We start from the raw sequence: 20,069 nt of genomic DNA, 5'->3' as shown, positions 1-20,069 counted from the left end.
TGTCAGACGCGCGGACCGCACAGACACAAGCAGGACCAGTCAAGGGTGCGCACGAGAGCTCGCATTTGTCTTTCTATTTAGACTAAAGACAGAGTTCACTGCCATAGTTCCGATACAAGATCTATGTTACTCTGCAGTTGAACTTCTTTTCCCAAGCACCTGCCTCGGTTTTCAGCGGCACTTTCGCCCGCTGCCCGCGGGCTTTGGACCATCCAGCTGCGTGGGAAAGCTCCCCTGCGAACCATGTACCGCTACTTTCTGCATCCACAACTTCGGAGGAATTTCTGAGCCGTTTTTTCCAGTCTCGCTAAAATACGGAATTATACATCTCAAGAGGGTCTTAATTTTTTTTTTTTTCCAAAAAACCTTTCAGAAGTGGTGACAGGATGGTCACACCGGACTGTTTGAAGTTTGTCACCATCTGTTTTTCGGCACTAACAATCGGTAAGACCCTATATTCCAGTGACGTGAACTTTGTCTCAGCTAGTCCTAAATTTGGATATAAAATAAGAAATGTATTGTTTTGGTTTAATCTTTATTTACTTATTTGTTCAATTACATATGAGGTATTACTCTGGTGTATATATGTGATGTTATTACTATGTAAGTATTTGTACTTTAGGACTTGAAATGCCCAAGTTATGCTGACATTCATTGCAATATGTAAAGTCTTGAAATTAAACCTGCAGTTCGTTCTATAACTGCTAGAGGCAGTCAAGCCATATTGTCTTGATGTCTTAATTCCGCTGCGTCTGCAAGGAATCAATGCGATTTATTTATTTTATTTGAAATATTTACTTTTCATTTCTTTTTTTTCTTGCTTGACATATGATTATATTCATATCATCGGCCTTTACTAATTCATCTATGATGACGAGATTTTTTACTGGCATTTTTTGTAAATGAAAAAGATCTGAATGGAACATCCACAGTTCTCTGTTGTTGAGATAAAACCCCAATCCAGCAAGCATTGAATGAATGTTTGTTCCAGTTATTGTTGGCTGAGTGAGCAGGATTAAACATCAGAGAGGAGACTGCTTGTGTCTCCTGGCCATCATTGTCCTACTGTCACTCTTCACAAAACTTTTAGGTGGACGTTCCTCCACCTTGTGCCAGGATTGCGTCGGACACTACGCTGAACATTTTTAAATAAACAGCTAATCCAAACAAAGGAAATAGCAGTCATGATCAGAGCCCAGCCCACGCTATACACTGACACACTCAGACGTGTTTTTGAGTAGATTTCCTTCGCAGTTACACACAAAAGCGTGGGAAAGACATTAGGAGGAAGCGGACGTGGGGGCAAGAGACAGCCTGGAATTGTTCTGGTTGGAGAAGGTCACGGAAACGTGACATGCTACCTGAGCAAAGGATTCTTCCTGATGTTCCTTAAATTGAGTTATGCCCAACTCCATTGTGCTGAGGAAGAGATAGTATTGTTTAACTAGCAGAGACACTGACTGGTAGAGTCATTAGGGATCAATGGACCATCAAGATGTTTGCCTTGTACTCATGGAGGTTTGTGTAGATCAATAATAAGCCGGATGTTGCTGTTAGGAAAGGGTCCAAATCATGCAACAGTTCAAGCCCAGTTTGAGGTTTTATGAACTCTATTGCAGGAAAGATGAAGAGGCTTTGTGATGGTAATATAAAATAATTTTATGAAATTATCAATTGTAAATTAAATAAAAACGTTTGCAAATCCTCTACTTTAATACAAATTTTATGAACAATTGAAACCCCTGCTTTTTAAGGGCCCCCTCTTAGTTAATATACGGCATGTCAGTAAGTTTAAGTAATCCGACCTGACCAAGGAATGATGTTTCATGACGGCAGTATTTGGTAAAATTCATGTCTCTGTCTCGCTGGTGTCATCTGACTCTCGTGCTCTTCTTATCAGACTCATTTGGATCATAAGGATGAGCATTTATCACAAACCTCACAGTGGTTCCTCACTGAGTAATGAACTCCATCATGCAGAATTCTTTACTCCAAATAAAGGCCAAAATTCAGATTAAATCTTAGCTTCCAGGTTGAGCATCAAGTCTGTGACAGAAATTTCAGATATGAATCTTTCAAGTGAGCAGATGATTTAAATGGAGCAATAGAAGAGATTTAGAAAACACTTGACTGTCTTGACAAGTCTGAGATAAAAAGAACACTTAGGCATAAAAACCCTTCACCCCGGATCGAAGGGAAATGTGTGATTAATGAGGGGATCATTGTTCTCTGAAGATCCTAATGAAAAACAGAGTTCCCAACCACTACACTGGGTGCTTTAAATCTTTACCTGGGAGTATTATACGCAAGCAAATCACTCGGTTCTTAAAGGATAGTTGACAATACTGCACGTATCCCATCTGAGCCCGCAATATATTTTCCTTTAAGCTTGCATGGCATTCCAATTTCAAGGGGCTTTCGTCTGTTTGTAAATCCAAATTAAGAGATTATGGAAGAGAAATCTTTTTGGAGTCTAAGGTAGGATTTCCACGCAGAACATGTCCATTTGCTGGCTGAACCCATCTTTATATAACCTAGCATGACCACCCATCATGGCCAGATGTTCCTTTATTTTGCTTTTTGAGAGGCGTCTTGGGCATTTATGCCTCTAAACCTCCTCAGGCCAATTCATAGCTAATAAAACATGCTCCCTCCAACTGTTGTCTTAACCTTGTAGTTGGCAAGGTACGCGGTTAGAGGAACGCTTACTGAGAGAGACACGCAGGAAGAAAAAGACGCTCTTTGTCATACAAATATTTGACTAAAGGTACACCTGTAAGTGATTAAAAATTCATAGTTTAATCAAGCTAATGTTGCCCTTGCATTGGCACAGTATCCAATTTTATTCATGAAGTCGATGTGCAGTAAAACAGAGAACAGAATGTTCTGTTAATTGCGCCTATCCAAAATGAACTGGGGTTCATTCCCTAATTGACAAAGATACTGTAAATCTCTGTGAATTTGTATCATAATAAAAGGAAATACAAATATCTAAACATATATACAGTTGTGAAATACATTATAAAGAAGGTTAGTTCTTGCTTCTTTTGCTGCTATTCATTCATTTAAAAAATAATTCATTAAATGTCAGTTAACAGTCAACAATCATTTCAAAACTATGGTGTAAAATTGAGTGGTTTATTTAGAATGATCACTGGATTCATCAGTATTTGTTGTTGTAGTTGTTCTGTTCAGGTGCCTTACAATAAGATCGTGTTGCCCTTGAGCAAGACCCTGAACCCACATTTCAGTATGATGCCCGCATGGCAGGTGGTATTCAGCTCTGTTACCAAACAGTTTTTAACAATTTAACGTTTCAATGTGCCACTGCATTTGGTGTTCTTGTATCCCTAGTGAAGATATTCATAGTTGCTACTGTTGTGCTCCTGTTCTATTGTCCAGAGTTCGGGCCTTTGTTCCGCTCACTTTTGTTTTGCCTTCTTGACATCTTTCATTGTCACTGAATCATAGAGATGCCAAGGTTATTCATCAAGTGGCATTGTTTCATTCACCTTGATAACAAAAGACAGGTTTATTTTAACTCAGTTGACATTGCATTTTTGTGATGCGACGGGAAGCGTGATGCCATCAAGAGCAAAGGGAATTCCGCGTATTATTCCACTCACTAGAAGGGTTGTTGTGTTGCACTTGCAGTGGACGGTCAGCGCCTCCTCATCCAGTTGCCAGATACTGGAATTGACCATAACATATTTTAAAGGGAAGCTAATGAAAAGACCCACAGCATCCAGGCCAGACTAAATATTTGCAGTCAGGCAAATATTTTGACAAGTGATTTGTTTAAAAATGTTTTCTAAATATTCCTTCGCTGATTGTCGACAGCAGATAAATGCACAATCCTGCTCTCATCTAATTTTAATTTGCAGAATAAGTCAGAATGCTGCGTGACTCCCTCCAGACTCCAGTATAAATCAGAGCAAGGGTCAGCCGTCTCTTTGTTTGTTCCATGTCTGTTTATTTCCTAATCGGCCCTAATGACAACCAGCTCCAGGGCCCTTTGAACACAATGGACCAAATTTCTGGCATTTTTTTGTCAATCTGCTGGTGGAATGCAGCGTACAGCTGTTGTGGGGGGGCCGGGGTGTCGTGCCTCTTGCTGAAGTCAGCGTTGAGAGGAAACGGGTGCAGGTGGGAGTGTGGAGGCTGTGGAACTATGTGGGATGCAGCGACTCCAGCTGGTGTCAAGTGTGGAACTGCTTGTCTGTGTAAATCAGGACCTGGAGAATGTTTTGCAGTTTGCCGCCTCATATGAAAGCAATAACTCAAAAGAGAAACCGGGTCACCGGCATTCCATTCCATTTTTTTTTTTGTTCTGAGTGAATCCGAGTTGTTCTCTAGCCAGAGTGAGATTCTCATTTCTACAAGTTTGTGATAAAAGCAGCAGTTCTACAGTGAGTTACCCTTGAGGAGAGATGCAAAGTTTTGTGCTCTGTACTTTGTATTTTCAAATTCAGTTTCTGCTAGCAAGTGCCTCCTTTCAATCTCTGCCGTCTTCTCGCTTGGATCCTGTTCACATTTCTTTGATATGTTTTTTGCTATTTAATCATTTCCTTCCACCGTTTTTGTCTGGGGTTGTAAAATGTATCAAATACCCCTAGAGGTACATGAAGGTACTGCGGGGATACATCAGTTAATGTAGAATGATACGATTTTGATGGTGATTTTATCTTATATTTAGCTAATAATATGCTGACCAGAAGGTCAGAAAGAAGGCAAAAACACAATCATTAAAATGTAGAGCTTTTTCTTTTATTTATTTATTTTTTTTAACTCAATCAAATACAATCTCTGCATTATTTGGTAGGATATACACAAGATTTACTTTATGTAGACCAGTTCCATTTAAGTGCATAAATCCTTGTTTATAACTGAATTTATTAAAAGTTATTTTTTATGAATTTTATTTGTCAGATATGTAATTGTGTATAATTATGAAGTTCAGTAAATCATCACAGTGCTGACTTTATTTTTGAGACAAAAATGCTTTGCATTTGTCTCAAGAAAAAAAATCCCGAAAAAAGCTTTTGTCCCATGAAAATGATGAATAATTTAGCCTTTCTTATTTTTGTGAGATTTTCCAAAAGCACTAACACAATCACCATTGTATTTTGTTACTATTAATTAATTTCTATAAAATAAATAATAATAATAATAATGAATAAAATAGCTTTTATCTCTTTACGCCATCCTCCAATGAAATATCATTTTTAGTGGCTGTTTTTACCTGTAGTCCATCTATTTTCTTGTACTGTTACACCCTTGTCCTCCTATTATTTTATCATTATTAACCTCAAATGTCTCTGACTGCGCATGAGATCTCCCAAGTCATTTCCATGGTCACAAATGCGTTCAAGCCAAGGCTGTTTCCTTCTGTTTAACCTTACACAGTAAAACAATGATGTAGTATGTTGGCAGGAAATTAGTATTGAGTGAAACTACAAAGGCTGGCAGCTCATTCTCTGGAGGTCAGCTGCAGAGATTTGCTGCAGATAATGTGTGTAGGCATTTTTGAAAATGCAGGTGCTCAGTCAGGCTGAGGTTGTTTGTGAGTACAGATGTGTTGTTCATGACTCAGTGTGTTTGTGGGGTTTTTTTTTCCCCACAATTGTAAGTGAATGCTACAAGTGAGCTTCCAAGAGGACTTCTGTGTTTCGTTGAATGTTATTAAATTTGATTGTAGTCAAAGCAATAAATCTCTGTTAGGTTTAGTGTAATGTTATCTCCCTTTGGTTGTTAAGTTGTTCATCTAAACCAGGGTTTTCTGACTTTTTTGCAACGGTGAGCGACTCTAAGGGCACTGAAGGACTACCATCAGTTTGGAACACACTCCCAAAACTCACATCCAAACCTTAATGTTTAGACCATTGGTTACTCTGGGATACCTGGTGCACACAGGCAACACGTCTCTGACCACCCATCAGTGCATCAATATTTTAATATCATTTTAATAGAATGAATAGAAATCTCACCTGCGGGTGTGTCTGTCTCTGTCTGCTCTTCAGGACTGGCTGAAGGAGCGCATGCACCAAAGATTCTGCCCGCTGTGAAAGAGCTTATTCTACACAAAGGGGATACTCTCCTCCTCACATGCAGGTATGTAAGACTCTGTCTCTGGACCAGATTATCGTCTCTTCATAATTACTCTTCACATTACCTTTAAAAGGATCTTCAACTGTTGGGCACTGGAAGCAGTGCTAGGAGTGATTTTATCTGATGATAACTGGTTAGGTCTGAATGTGTGTATGTGTGGTGTGATGTTGTGACCACATGATTGTTTTTGATCCACCGTAAGGTAATGGGGAAAACTAGGTATGACCCTCACTGAAGGGAGTTGTGACCCTTGAATCGATGCAGAGCATTAGGCCTGCTTGTGTCTGCCGTCCCTATAAGGCCACATTCTACAAATGCCATTAAATACGATCTTGCCTTATCACTGGATCCCAGCTGGAGCTTGTTTGACCCAAAATTCTGCAGTCGATGGTATGCAAGACGTGTTTTAAGTTCCTCTGTGATGTTGTTGGGAAAGAATGGGGGCTGAAGCACTTCATGTCGGAAAAACATGTTCCCATGTGAAACCTCATTTAATCAGATGAGTCCAGATTTACCGAAAAAAGAACTAAAAATAAACGTTAAGCCAAAAACTCTCTGGGGAGGATCGCCAACACGTTCATGTGGGGAAAAAAAAGCCAGTGAGCTTATTGCCGGCTGTGACACTTTAGCTTAAAATAGATTAGGGTTGTTTTTCTATGCTTAGCATATCGCCTTTTGATGAAGAAGAAAAATTCGCTACTCAAACAAAAGACAAGACAACACAAATGTCTGCAGCTGTGGTTTCCTTTGAAGGCAAAGTATTTTTCAAGTAGGCTGCTGTCGAAGCTGCTGTAATGTGCTACAGTTATGTCAGCTATGAAATCATATATAGAACATCTTCTGGGATCTGTCTGTACTGGTGGTTTCTGGGGAGTGGCAGAGATGTTCTCCTTGTGACCCCGGATCAGTGGATGAAAGTGGCAGGGTGATCATGTGTAACATGGGCATTTTTATCCGATTTCTGCCAGAGGTCATGGTTTGCTCAACTGGACGTTTCCCACCCCGGTCAACTTCGGTCTCTCAGCTTCATCTGAGGGCAGGACGGTGAAACAATGTGATTCCAGCCGTCACCCGGCGTATCATTGCATCAAACTGACCATCGAGCCACTCATGACCAATCACACTGGGATGTACGGCTGCAAATACTCCAAAGAGGACAAAGAATACGTGACCAGTAAATACGTCTACGTCAAAGGTGAGACTGGCAAAACACGTTTTAATCAACAGCATCGCACGAGAAGGCGAGAAGATGGATGAGAATAACTTGTGCAAAAAACAATACACCAAATGTGTTATCAGCTATTCATCATGTCTCAAGTTGCAGTGAAGTGGGGGAGCATAGATTGCGCGGGAAGCCCGGCTCATTGATTGGCTTCCTGCTCTAGCTGGTTTTCCCGTGTTTCCCTTGGAACTTAAAAAGTCAGAGCCCACTGTTGAAACGGCATGTTCACAGTATATGATCTTCAACAGTCAAAACAGCAAAAGAAACGGAATTCTCTCTTTGGATTCTGTAATAGAATGGCTTACCAAGTCAGTGCTATTGAATGGTCAGCGTCAATATATGCACACTCCTTTTAATGTCTAATGTATCGCCCGTCTTTTTTTTTTTACCTTAGATCCAATGCAGCCTTTTGTGGAGCCGTTTGCAAATCCCTATATGATTAGGGTCTTCAATTTTGAGACCAGCCTGGTGATCCCTTGCAAAACCACTTCTCCTGACATTCATGTTACTCTCGAAGCGGTAAGATTCTTCTGCATGAACAATGCATCAGCTTTTACAATTTACATCCATGGGTGACTTATGCATCAGCGTGATCAAACACCCTTTCAGCAAATAACAGACTGTCCAAGGGGAAGCTTAGCCGTGGCAAAAGGAGCCGTTCTGTCTGCTTCCTGTCTGGGCAGGAAGGTGCATCAACAGTGTTCTTTCTCAGAATAGATTCTCAGGCTAAATTTAACACACTTGTCGCACATGCATCAGGAAATGCTAGATGAATACTGATATCGACGAAATGCATGCAATGTGTCTTTAAAAGTGACTTTTAACAGGAAAAAACTATTTCAAATGTATCTGAAATTGTTGTTTGATCGAGTCGTCCATGCGATAAACACAGTTATCTAATCTATATTTCCTCCTATGGTGACTGCAAGTTGAGTAAGGCATGAGGAAACATGAATTTAATTTATGTTTCATCAATGTATGTTTCATAAATTGTTTCATAAATTAAAACCTTTACCACGGCTACATGAGTATCAGGATGAAAGACTAATATTCAGAACCCTCTCTATAGCTCCTTCTCAGTGTTATTCTTCAAAACACTCTATATTTGCTCATGGAAGAGCTGGAAGGTGCACTCCCTATTGTTAAGTTGTCTATACAACAGAGGAAGGGCAGGATCCTCCTAGGGGAGCTATGTTGCCAAGTGTAGTATATGTTTTGGATACCTTACTAGACAGAAAATCGTTTTACTGGTAGCTCAGTTTGTCAATCAATTGAAGGTTAGGGTATTTTCTAATGACCTTCCTGTTGTTTATTCACTTCCTGCTCCTTTTCCTTCCTTTTTTACTTCATCCCCCTCTGCCAGTTCATCCGTTTGCATAACAAATGCAGTTATTAATCTGTTTTTCATACCTGGTTGTTACATGCAAAATATTTATTTAATCATTATCTGTGTACCTTAGCAGTATATTTCTGACAGTTTGTATTTTCTTTTCTATTACAGGAAAAGACAGGTGGCACTAAGGTGTATCCAAAATATGCGTCATGGGACCCAAAGGAGGGATTCCGGATTCCCTTTGAACCCGGAACGCATTACACCCTTCTCACTTGTATTGCTGTGTTCAATGGTCGAACTTATAAATCACACTACATCCCTCTCAGAGTTGGTGAGCACGTCGTCTTGGTCAAACCTCTCGATCGGTGTGAAAAGGCCATAAAAATAACCTGTCTATTTTTGTTATTTCACAGCTCATGTCCTTAAAAATGTTAAGATCACCCCTAATAAGACGCGGGTCCTGGTCGGACAAAAGGTTTCCCTCAACTGCGCTGCGGAGACCACATTAAACGGACGTCCATATTTCACCTGGAAATATCCTCGAGGAATGGTTCGGAAAACATCTTTAGAAACACTGGTTTGCCAATACAGTAGCTATGGAATTCATGATTGCTGTTTTGCACGCAGACTAATTCTACAAAACCAACCAGAGAAGCGCATGGTTATATTGTCCAGACGAAGGACCTGTTAACCTTGACCAACGTCACCATGGAGGATGATGGGTTGTACTGGTGCACTTCTGCGCTCAGTACTGACATCTATCAAAACGCAACCGCAAGAGTTCAAGTCCTTAGTGGGTGTGCAGCTCAGAGTTTGATCATCCCAAGAATAGACTTTGACTCTTACAACTGTTTTGCAGAGGAACCCATCCTTCGTGTCAACTATAAAACCGGGAGTACAGGAACAGTGACCGTCATAGAGGGGAGGAATAAGATTGTGTTGGAGCCGAAAGTGAATGCTGTACCGCGACCTAATAAGATACAATGGTGAGTGATCAGTAACATTGCTTTCTCCTTATTAGTTACATTCAATGGCATACAGTATGTTTATTATTTACACTGCTGTCCTCTTCAATCTTTAACCCTTTCATGGTCAGTGTACAATACAATGGACAATAACTGAGAAGCAAAGAAAGGACACATCAAGCAAAAAATTAGGGAGCATCATTTTTCAGGGTTCCTTTTGTGACCTGCACATTCTCTGCTCGAGCGGAGTGGAGAATGTCTCACCAACTCCTGGAGTAAAGCCCTTTTAAATGATGTATTTAAATTTTTATTTGTCATGCAAAATAAATCCAATCCTGGAGTTATGAATTAGAGTAGAGTTCTGGAGCCATACAAGTGTTCTATATATCAAGAGAGTGATTTAATTCAATGGCCACATCTGAGGTCAAGTGAGTGTGTATGTACAGTACAGAGGACTGTGTTCTAGTGGCAGTTTTTCTTGTAAACAATAAACAAAACGATATACTTGGTTTGTGTCTGTATATTGCAGCCACACATTTCTGATAATAATATTGGAATATTGTATATTGTGTCAAATTGTAAGGATGTGTAAAGATTTTTTCCACCACGATAGATTACATTTCAATTGAGCTGACTGGTTTGCATTCGTACATGGTCAGTGTGAAGATATGGAATTCATGATGATGAAACTGAATCAGAATGATTTCAGGCACCAAACAAAAATAAATGAAACACATTTTGTGTCTGTCATAGTTAATTCCATTTGGTTAATATGTAAAATATAGAAGTATAAAAATGCAAAAATATATATTTAAAAAATGTTTGAAAAACATCCAGCTTGTACATGTGTTGGAGTGTGTACAAGTGGTTGTCTAAGTAATGTATGCTGGGCAAAGATCCCATCCCATATTGGCTCTGGTGCAATAGGCATGCACCTCTGGTACTCACTGTGGAAGTGAATGGATGTGAAACAGCGGGGGAAAAAGCGCTGAATGACAAGTTAGTAGAAGGACCCTGAAACTGGTCCAAGTTGAGACCACCCTGTGTTTTGAGAGGTAGAACCTTGGTATGTCTACTAGGGAGTTCATTGCGTGGATTTCCACTTGACTGGAAAAACATTTATTCAGGTTTATTGGCAGCTTTGAGTTGTTGTTGAGTTTGTGCATGACGCAAATCTCTTGGTTGACCTTCTGGACTGGCCAGTGATGGCTGTGATTCCATATCTTGGATTATATCTTGCTGCTGATTTATGATATATTATATATATTATAAACTAAATATTGGAAAAAAACATCATTATAAACAAATAATGTTTTTCTTATCAATGTTTTCCTGTGTGTGAAGTATTTAAGTTGAGTTGTGATGTGTTTGTAGCTATTTATATTTATTTGTTTTGCTGTTATAGGTATAAAGATGGAGTCCTTGTGAACCAATCCACCTGCTCCACCTGTTATAATACGTCTGGTTACAGCTTAATCATCCATGATTTACAACCAAAGCACGCGGGGGTCTTCACCATAAGCCTGAGCAACCAAGAGAAGGGTCTCCAGAAGAATCTGAGCTACACTTTAGAAGTCCACAGTAAGCTCTTGTCGTAAATCTGATAATGACTGCTGATCCTTTGGCTGCGCATGAATTGAGGGTTTCCTTGCTGTCTGTGCTTCAGCCCTGAGAGATGGACTGCAGGTAGCAGCTTTAGTATGAGAAGAATTTGGGTCCTTGTTGATTCCAGAGCTGGATTGACGTAGCAGGGGCAGCTGTTGTTGATTATTGGGGCTCTTTTGAAGGGGCTTGGCGCAGTGTGTAAATTGCCTGGGCTTTATTCTGCACGCAGATTCCAGCCGCTCCGGACCCCCCTGGTCCACAGCATTTATTTGCATCCTCACCATGTGTGTGTACCGTGCAGCAAACAAGATGTCAGCATAGTACAGTATCCATGAAGACGAAGACTGAGTGCATTTTAAACTTGGAAAATGGTGATAGTAAATATTACAAGAGGACTTGTTTGAAGTCTTCTTGGGATGGAGAAAAGATTTATATCATCAGTTGCATGTCTGTGGGTTCATTTATTGAGAGTAATCTTGGTGCCTAGATGTTATCCGGGGCTTAAGAAATTGATCATCTCGTTGTTTCATTTGTGTTGTTTATGATTTATGGTTGCTACGCCTCAAACTTTTAGTGAATAGAAAAAAGAAATTATGGAAATCGCACAACTACCCGTTACATAAGATACTATTTTTAAGCAATAACATTCCAATCTTTCTTTGAAAAGGATTTATAGCTCTTCAGTTGCCGATTCAAAGTCTTCCCAAAGGTGGCTGTGGCTTTACCACACAGGAAAGTAGTGGTGCATTGCTCTTTGGCCAATGACGCCGCGCACAGTTCAGTTGCAGTCTTAGGAATGTGCCTCTGCCGGGTCAGTCGTTGACCTACAGCCCCATGTTAGCCAATCATCCTGCCATTGTAGTGCTCCGCGATTTCTAAGGGGCAACTGGAGTTAGAAGCATCTTTTCATGGTTATTCATCATGACTGACATTCCCCATTATAAAGACATTATGAGATTCCACCGGTCAGCTGTGGAAAGCTGATCTAACTTGTTGTTTTCTTTCTGCCTGTCTGTGTGCGTTTATCCGCAGCAAAGCCAACTATATCAGAAGCGGAGCTGGCAAATGTCGACACACAGCGCTACATATTCGGAAAACAGTATAAACTCACCTGCACGGCTTATGGAATTCCCCAACCCAACATCACCTGGCAGTGGCAGCCGTGTCAGTCTGACTCGAGCCAAACAAAGTAAGTTTCTTTCCTTTATCCAAGATTTGGAAAATAGCAAACACAGTAGAGAGTATGTGAAAATGTTTTTTTTTGTGTTCTTCTACGTCACAATTCTTTACAACGTATAGCAACACATTGTGTTTGCTTTTATTCCTCTTATTTGCTGTTTAAGAACCTGTACCAGCAAACAAACTGAAGCACCAAAATAAAGATTAGAAATAAAGATTGTTTCAAACCTGTTGATATTATTGTGACTTTAAAATAACTGGGGGATCTTGAGATTCTACAAGGCCAGTAAATTGATATAGTCTCTCCCCGTGGTCATGGGTCGACCCCTTAGGTCTCCTCCCAGCTGGCCGTTTCTGAAACGCCTCCAAAGGGAGGTGCCCAGGGGGGAATCCTCCTGAGATGCCCAAACCACCTCATCTGGCACTTTTCAATGCAGAGAAGCAGTGGCTCTACTCCGAGTCTCTCCCAAGTGACAGAACTGCTCACCTTATCTCTAAGAAACCAATTTCAACCGCTTGTATCTGAGATCTTGTTCTTTCCATCATGACCAAAGGTCATGAACATCGACGAGGGTCAGGACAAAGATTGATAATCGTCGTCCATAATGTTCTCCATATTAAAAGGAGAGCTTTGCCTTTTGGCTCAGCTCTCTGTCTTTGCTGCATCCGATCTCCAACTCCCTCACACCATCAAGCAAGAACAAGAACCTAAAATACTTCAACTCCAACACAGTAATTGTCGATTTCAGACTTTAAAAAATGTTGTTTGCACTCATCAGGATCAGAACAAAACAATAGTAATATTGATAGTATACTAACAATGTGAAGTCAAGGTCCGTCGAGTAGTAGAAAACATTGTAGGCTCTACCATCAGACAGCTGCATGATCTATCATTTCCCCGTCAGTGAGTTTCGATATTTTTTAAACATCAGTCTGCCGCTCAGGAATCCCACTGAAAATATCAAGCTGGCCCCGAGCTGAGCCCATCAATCAAAGAAAACAAGCCTCGAAGATCAAACCCCTCCTGGATGAGGAAAATAGAAGATAGATTTATTGATCACTGATTCCCCAAACCGTCTTTGAGTTGAATGTGGCGTTTAAGTGGCTGCACATTAATACTGGCCGCCTAGTGAACCCACAAACAAGCGGAGTGTTCCCTCAAATGCTGGCACGATGATGACCGCAGGAGACCTGTGAGTCGTGAGATTACAAAAGACAATGGGTCATTGGCTCTGGTTTATCTGGCCATATCACCACTTACAAACGCACCACTGTAAACCTCTGCACTGGATAAGAAATAATGCTTCGTGCCCGATGGTGAAGCTTGAAATAGTCTGTGGTTAGTCATTAAAGATAAATCATGGAAGTACGTTTGGTGGCTCAAATTGACTCCGTCCTCCTGAGGCCTGCTCCTAATCAGGTCTGGCACTTGGAACGGTAGCTGTGCCGTTAATGAGGGCGAGGAACCGCTCTGGCCTGGTGGGAGTCCAATTGTGCACACAGTTTGTTTTATACAGCCCTGACCCTTACAAGGTACCTGTCACTGTAAATTGAAGAAGCAGTCATTCAAAGGCAAAACTCTTCTGAGAAACTGGGGAATGTTTTAGAGTTTTGGATTCCAATTGCTGTGGAAGTATAGTGGATCAATGACAGGTTGAGAAGTTGTCAGTGGTCCCTTGTTGACCGCCAAGGTCTTAGGATCAGCCTTATCTCCTCTGGCCAGAACACTGTTGGGGTTTCCTGTACGGGGTGACGCACAGAGCAGCCCTTCCTGTGGCTGCTGCTGTTTCCTTCTCCGCCTCTCATCTCCTCCTGCCGATTGTTAGCCACTGCGGGTGGTGAAGGGTTTAAAGAAAGTAGGTGGGGGACAGAGAAGCCAAACTGTCTGGAGCATGACTGTACTTGATTCACTCACACTAACTAGTTCTGAATTGGGAATGCAAATACATGTTCCAGTGACTTTGAATGAGTTGAAAGTAAGCAAGTCACTTCATTTGATGCTGCACCATACTGCATAGTAGTTAGCAGTTTTCGATTTTAAGGAGGCCAACAGTGCAATTTTTGTGCATGACCAAAGAGTGTTAAAATGATTCTTGACTGCTTAGCAATCTAGCCATCTCTTTTGATATGATTGTTGGAAACACAAGAGAACAGCATCTGTGTGTTTTGTGCTTGTATTGGTTTTAATCTTTTTTTTCTCTTTTAGATGCAGTGCCTCACATGAGCTGATGGAGGTGAGCAGTCACCATGGGCGATTCTCTAATAACTGGATACAGAGTGTCAACACCAAGTATGAGTTGGTGAAAGCGAAAAACAAGGTTTGTCATGCCCTTATTAAAGTATGAAATTTATGTAGCTGCTATACTTTGCTGGGTCTGAACTGTGGCTATAGAAAGAGCATTTAATAAAACAGACCCACACCAAAACATGGATGAAAGAGGTGCAAGTTATCCGTTGCTATATAAAATCTGGTTTAATTTTAAGCTTGACGATCACACTGAAATATGCCATCAAAATGAGATTTAAGACATACCATAATGGTAAATAGTAGGTTAATGATTTTAGCAGCAACTTGGTTGGGAAATGTTGTTAAAAGTATAGGACTGATGCCAATATATCAATATACTAAAGCCACATACTGGTCGACTATATGAAGCAGTACAGCATGCAGTGCAAGTAAAAAAGCTGAGTAGTTGTGAACTAGAGCTGATGCCAATTATTTGTCATGTCCAGTTGATGTACACAGCTACAGCCTCAACTCGACACTGGGAGTGAAAAAAAAACGTCTAAAAATGAAGCACACAGTTTTGTTGTGTCACATGACAGGATTGTTCACTGCGCACTGACTAATAAATGTTCCAGAGGTATCATCAGTTATCTACGTTGAAGTACCTTTCTCACCCTCCCCATAAGACTCCACTCTCACTGACACATGCACAGTGCAAAAGTAAAAGTAAAAAGAAAGGACTGTTGGGCTTTTATTCCTGAAGGGAATAGATGTCATCGTCATTCAACTCACTTCTATGATGATATGTAAAAATGATGTTTTTTGTATTAGATTATACAAAATATACAGTTATGTAATACTGTACCCCGTATCACTTTGCTTTGTTTATATGTTATGTCAAATTTACCATTTCATTTTCCACATAACAAGAGCACTTTTTGTTTAAAACACCTTGACAAGCAATGTTTTATTAGGCATTGTTGTTGATTATTAGAAGGCAAATTCCTAACTATAAATCACTTCTCATTCATTTTGCTTGGTAGCGAGACAGGAAACCACGAGAAAAGGAGCTCAATTTGTCTTTCAATGTATAGAAAACACACTTGGGCACAGAGGTCGCGGTGCGTCTGGTGTGAGTCTGCATGCCATCACTTAAAAGGTTGTGTAGGGTTTGGGTTACATCAGTCTGGGTGACCTCTGCAACATAATATTATACACTTGATTCTTTATTGTTTTTATGCATTATGTATTTTAGAACTCATTCTTTTGGTTTGCAGTATAATTGTATACACAGGGACGCGTCATTGTTTCTTAGTCCCAGCTGTTTTCACTAAGATTCAACACAATATTTCCTATGAGCCCAGGGAACGTGCAGCCAGACAATGCACCCACATCATTTACTCTCTTTGATGTAGTGTGCAGCCCTCACGAATAACAGATGTCACCATGGACACTGAACAGAGCCCTTAACCGTCTGGACTTAAGCCAGGTTTCACTTTTTATTTTGTTCAATCCAGCCATTAAGATGTTGCGCTGGCCCAATGACAAGAACCCAGTGTGGCATTAGCAGAGCTTTTCAGGAAATGACCTCGGACTTGTACTCCAAACACACACTCTTGTGGAGTTCAAAATTTCCAGATGTATCCTCTCATTAACCTGACACACTTAAGAGGTTGATTGAAATCTGTAGTGGCCACAACCTTTACAGCAGGGGTCCCAAACCGGTCCACAACTGGGCCGAAGTGGCTGCAGGTTTTTGTTCCAACTAAACAAGCACAACACTCATGAGACACCCGACTGATGAAAAAGTCTGCATCTACTGACTTACTATCGACAGTGATCCTCAGATGCGACCCTTGTGTCACTACTTTGAGTGAGAGCTGGTGTAACTGTGACCTTTGTTTTATCACCTAGACTGTGAGCACCCTGCTGATCGGAGCTGCCAACGTTTCTGGGATATATTCCTGCGTGGCTCAAAATGAGGTGGGCAACAGCACGATGACGCTGCCCTTTTATGTCGATGGTAAGTAGTGCATCTAAATCTGCTAATTTGTGAGGCCCTTTGTAATCTACATTTTCCCTTCGCTCTGTGTGTATGTCCAAAGTAGAAGCTTGTTTTCCCAGAAAGGTCCAGATTTCCATGTAGTAGCCCAATACATTAAGTTCTCAGGGGCACATTTCCAGTCAAAATTATTTTAGAACTGTGTGAATTTCACGTAAACCATTTCTACTGAATCCAAACCTGATCCTTGTGTAGACTTTACATGTAAAGTCAATGTAGAAGTGTGATTTCATGCAACAAAATCTGGGAGCAGGGGATCCAGCACATTCGGGGTCCATGATTTTATTGTAAGGCCTGCAAAAGACAAAAAGGTGAAATGAAATAGAAGCTACTCTGAAGGATCTAATGGAGCCAAAAATACTTCCACAGTCAATAAAGGTCCGCAATAGTGCCTCTCCATTCCACCCTGTTGACTTTCCACAAACTTAAGTTTGGTGTGAACACACTTTTACGCTATGGTTGTATTGAAATCTTGAACCTCTCAACTGTTGCAGTCCATTATGGCGCTATGAGTGAATGAAGAAATAGTCTTTGGATTTGAATGGAAAGCACTGTAAACTCATGGGCTGAATCTGAACAGGATTCAAACAACTGGCAACTGGAAGATACATCTACTCACCTCAGTGCTACCTAGCCAGATTTAACCTCCATTGCAGACATCTGGGACACACAGCAGAGGAGGAGTGCACTGTCCAGCAGCCAGCGCAGCATCTGTATAACATCATGATTTTGTCACTGTACAATTATCCACTTAAAGACGTCCCCGTTCATGATCGGTCTGTCAAGATATCAAGGACGTTTTCGCAACAACCTGCGTAGTGTTGCTTTAAAGCCGGCTGGTGGATATGCAGAACATATGCTTTATACCGTGCACGCTGCGTTCTTTAAAGCGACGAGAACATAGTGTGATGAATTGCAAGAACAGGGAAGGAATGCACAGATTGTATTGTGCAATAAAGAGACCAGAGGGGGGCATTAATTGAAACCATGTTTTGCTGTAGCTGAACAGCTCTGGAGTGGAGGACAGCCAACATGTCCCGAGCCATATGGAGTGCTATAATGGCACGCGTTTAAAAACAGCAATGAATAACTGCATTCCTTCCAGTGCCAGCAGGTCATTCCTCTTTCTGTGTGAAGTTCTGCTGTGAGAAATGGTTTTGCATCGACGCTTTGTGATACACTGAAACAGGAACAGGAATATAAACAGGAAAGTCTTTTTGGAAAGATCTTTTAGCGACGTGTCAATTACACTCTCTGGACGTGCGCTAATGAACCTTCCTTCAGAAGCCACTGAGTTAGTGAAGAAATGCTTCCCTGGACACCTCAGACGAAAACGTGTCTTCAAAGACGGATCTTTGCAAAAGAAGTGGAGCTTTGATTCAGTGGTGAAGACGTTGGTCAACAACAGCTGTCTTCTCTTATGGAACGCAGAATGCTTTCCAGAGATCAGAATAAACAAGCACAGTGCAGACCCCCTGCGGCGCTGACTCAGCGACGCTTCCATTGGACGCTTGCAAAAGCGCCCTGAGTGATGCTGGCCACTGACAACATGCTTTCAATTAAGAGCAACGAAACAGGAAATCGCTACGAAGTTCACAATAGCTGTTGCATCGCATGGTGCCAAAATAGGTTTTCTATTTTTGGACGTGACCTAATGTACCCGCATAAGTAATTTGTGAAGTAATCTGCTCTCAACCATCCCTTCATTCCCAGAACACGCAGAGCCGGTTTCCATCAGTCCTCAGACAGCCTTCGAAGGGGACGATGTCACTTTGGTATGCCGGGCGTCTCGGTACCTCTACACAGGCCTGCGATGGCTGGACTCCAGCAACAAAACAATCACCACAAATGTATCCAGTCTTCAGCTCGACCGCTTCTCCATTTCCCTTTCGCTTCATGTGAAGAGTGTGTCCCAAAACGCCGTCAAAGGTTTTAAATGCCAAGCTTCCAAAGTACACAAGAAGGTGGAGCTGAAGCCAGTGGCATTGTCCGTCGATGGTAAGTGATTCTATTTCTTCATTCTAAAAGACACATTGATACTCTTGCATTGGATTTTTATACAAATGAAAATCATGGAAACATTTGTGCTGTCTAACAGAAAGGAGAGAGCCCTGGCTGAGGCAAAATCTGACCAACCAGGCGGTGAACATCAGCACCACACTTACGCTTGCTTGCCTAGCTCTGGGTGTTCCCCGTCCAAATATCACATGGTTGAAAAACGGTGCTCTTGTAAAGGAAGGCAGAGGTGAGTTCGACCTTTTCATCCCATTCATTTGTCATTGTGATAACTAAACGTTTTAATGCATGTTTTTTTTTTTGGTGTGTGTGTGTGTATGCTTGTGTGAGAGTGTGTGTTCTTGCCCTCTTGTCCTCACTTTGTCAAGCCTCATTTTGAGTGTTAAAACTCAAATCGCATCATAACTTCCCATGGTGTGCTTGACTTGCAGGAATCTCTCTGAGTGACGACGGAATTCTGACCATTGAGAGGGTGAAGAAAGACGACGAGGGTCTTTACAAGTGTGTTGCTACTAATGTTGTGGGGGTTGTGGAAACAAGTGCAGTCGTCACAGTGCACGGTGAGTCATGTTCAGCTCAAACCACAATTCATGGAGTTGCCATGGAGTTATTTTTAGAAAAAAAAAGAATCGTTAATGTGATGATAATGATTTAAAAATATTCAGTGGGGCAAAATCTAGGATTTTGAGCTGCCAGTTAGGATGTTAACTAGGTTGGTTGGTTAAATAAATCACGCTACAACAAGAATGAGCTAAAAATATGCATAATTTTTTATCATTTTATGTACAATTTGATGCGCAACACAAGCCAATCCATATGAGGGATGTGCTGAAATCATCACGTTTAAAAGAACCAATAATCTGAGAAGAATCAAAGTCATTCACATAGATTTTCAAGATTGTATTTATTTTTTTATTTTTATGGACAATGTATTGGTAAAACACAGATGAGCATGTAATGAAGCCTTTAAGTAAGTAAAAACTAATAATAATAAATAAAAAATGAGAAGTAAATCAGAAGAAATATTAAACTAAAAATTGAAATATTTCTTCATGTTCAGTTCAAGGTTTCACACTGGCACATCACCGTTTTACACATTTTATTATGTAGCGAGTAAGAAAATGCACTACTGCTATTGTCATTATTATTAATGTTGTTAACAATAATGCTTCTTTTTAACTTTATTTATTGGCATGAGAGTACATTGCTTCCGACGCATCTCATATCGTGTATGCAAAATAATGGTGAGGCTAATCCCACATACATCCCATTTTCAATGCTAGAACGGTCCAATAAATAATGATAATGATTGTATTTCCTCACCTGGTTGTTAAAAGAAAACATAAACGCTG

The 20,069-nt window shown here is 40.8% G+C and overlaps 2 protein-coding genes across 5 annotated transcripts in view; one reads left to right on the top strand and one right to left on the bottom strand.

Moving 5' to 3' along the window:
* tex11 (testis expressed 11) overlaps positions 1-17,455 on the bottom strand; it is a 31,389-nt gene extending 13,934 nt beyond the window's left edge. Inside the window, exon 1 of the transcript XR_008416089.1 lies at positions 17,321-17,455. The gene's annotated coding sequence lies outside the window, so the exon portion shown is untranslated. The remainder of the gene's footprint in view (positions 1-17,320) is intronic.
* kdrl (kinase insert domain receptor like) overlaps positions 35-20,069 on the top strand; it is a 34,961-nt gene continuing 14,926 nt past the window's right edge. For all 4 annotated transcript variants that reach the window (XM_053878859.1, XM_053878857.1, XM_053878858.1 and 1 more), the window contains exons 1-15: positions 35-444; positions 6,021-6,111; positions 7,077-7,303; positions 7,725-7,849; positions 8,832-8,994; positions 9,077-9,213; positions 9,291-9,456; positions 9,523-9,649; positions 11,034-11,209; positions 12,266-12,422; positions 14,619-14,730; positions 16,554-16,662; positions 18,415-18,699; positions 18,800-18,946; positions 19,149-19,277. In XM_053878859.1, the coding sequence (XP_053734834.1) occupies positions 387-444; positions 6,021-6,111; positions 7,077-7,303; positions 7,725-7,849; positions 8,832-8,994; positions 9,077-9,213; positions 9,291-9,456; positions 9,523-9,649; positions 11,034-11,209; positions 12,266-12,422; positions 14,619-14,730; positions 16,554-16,662; positions 18,415-18,699; positions 18,800-18,946; positions 19,149-19,277 (2,209 nt within the window). In that variant the 5' untranslated portion in view covers positions 35-386. The remainder of the gene's footprint in view (positions 445-6,020; positions 6,112-7,076; positions 7,304-7,724; positions 7,850-8,831; positions 8,995-9,076; positions 9,214-9,290; positions 9,457-9,522; positions 9,650-11,033; positions 11,210-12,265; positions 12,423-14,618; positions 14,731-16,553; positions 16,663-18,414; positions 18,700-18,799; positions 18,947-19,148; positions 19,278-20,069) is intronic.

The sequence above is a fragment of the Synchiropus splendidus genome, chromosome 11 (assembly GCF_027744825.2).
Source record: "Synchiropus splendidus isolate RoL2022-P1 chromosome 11, RoL_Sspl_1.0, whole genome shotgun sequence".
NCBI classification, from domain to species: Eukaryota; Metazoa; Chordata; class Actinopteri; order Syngnathiformes; family Callionymidae; genus Synchiropus; species Synchiropus splendidus.
The sequence above is the reverse complement of the archived record's forward strand: the minus strand, read 5'-3'. Positions and strand labels throughout refer to the sequence as shown.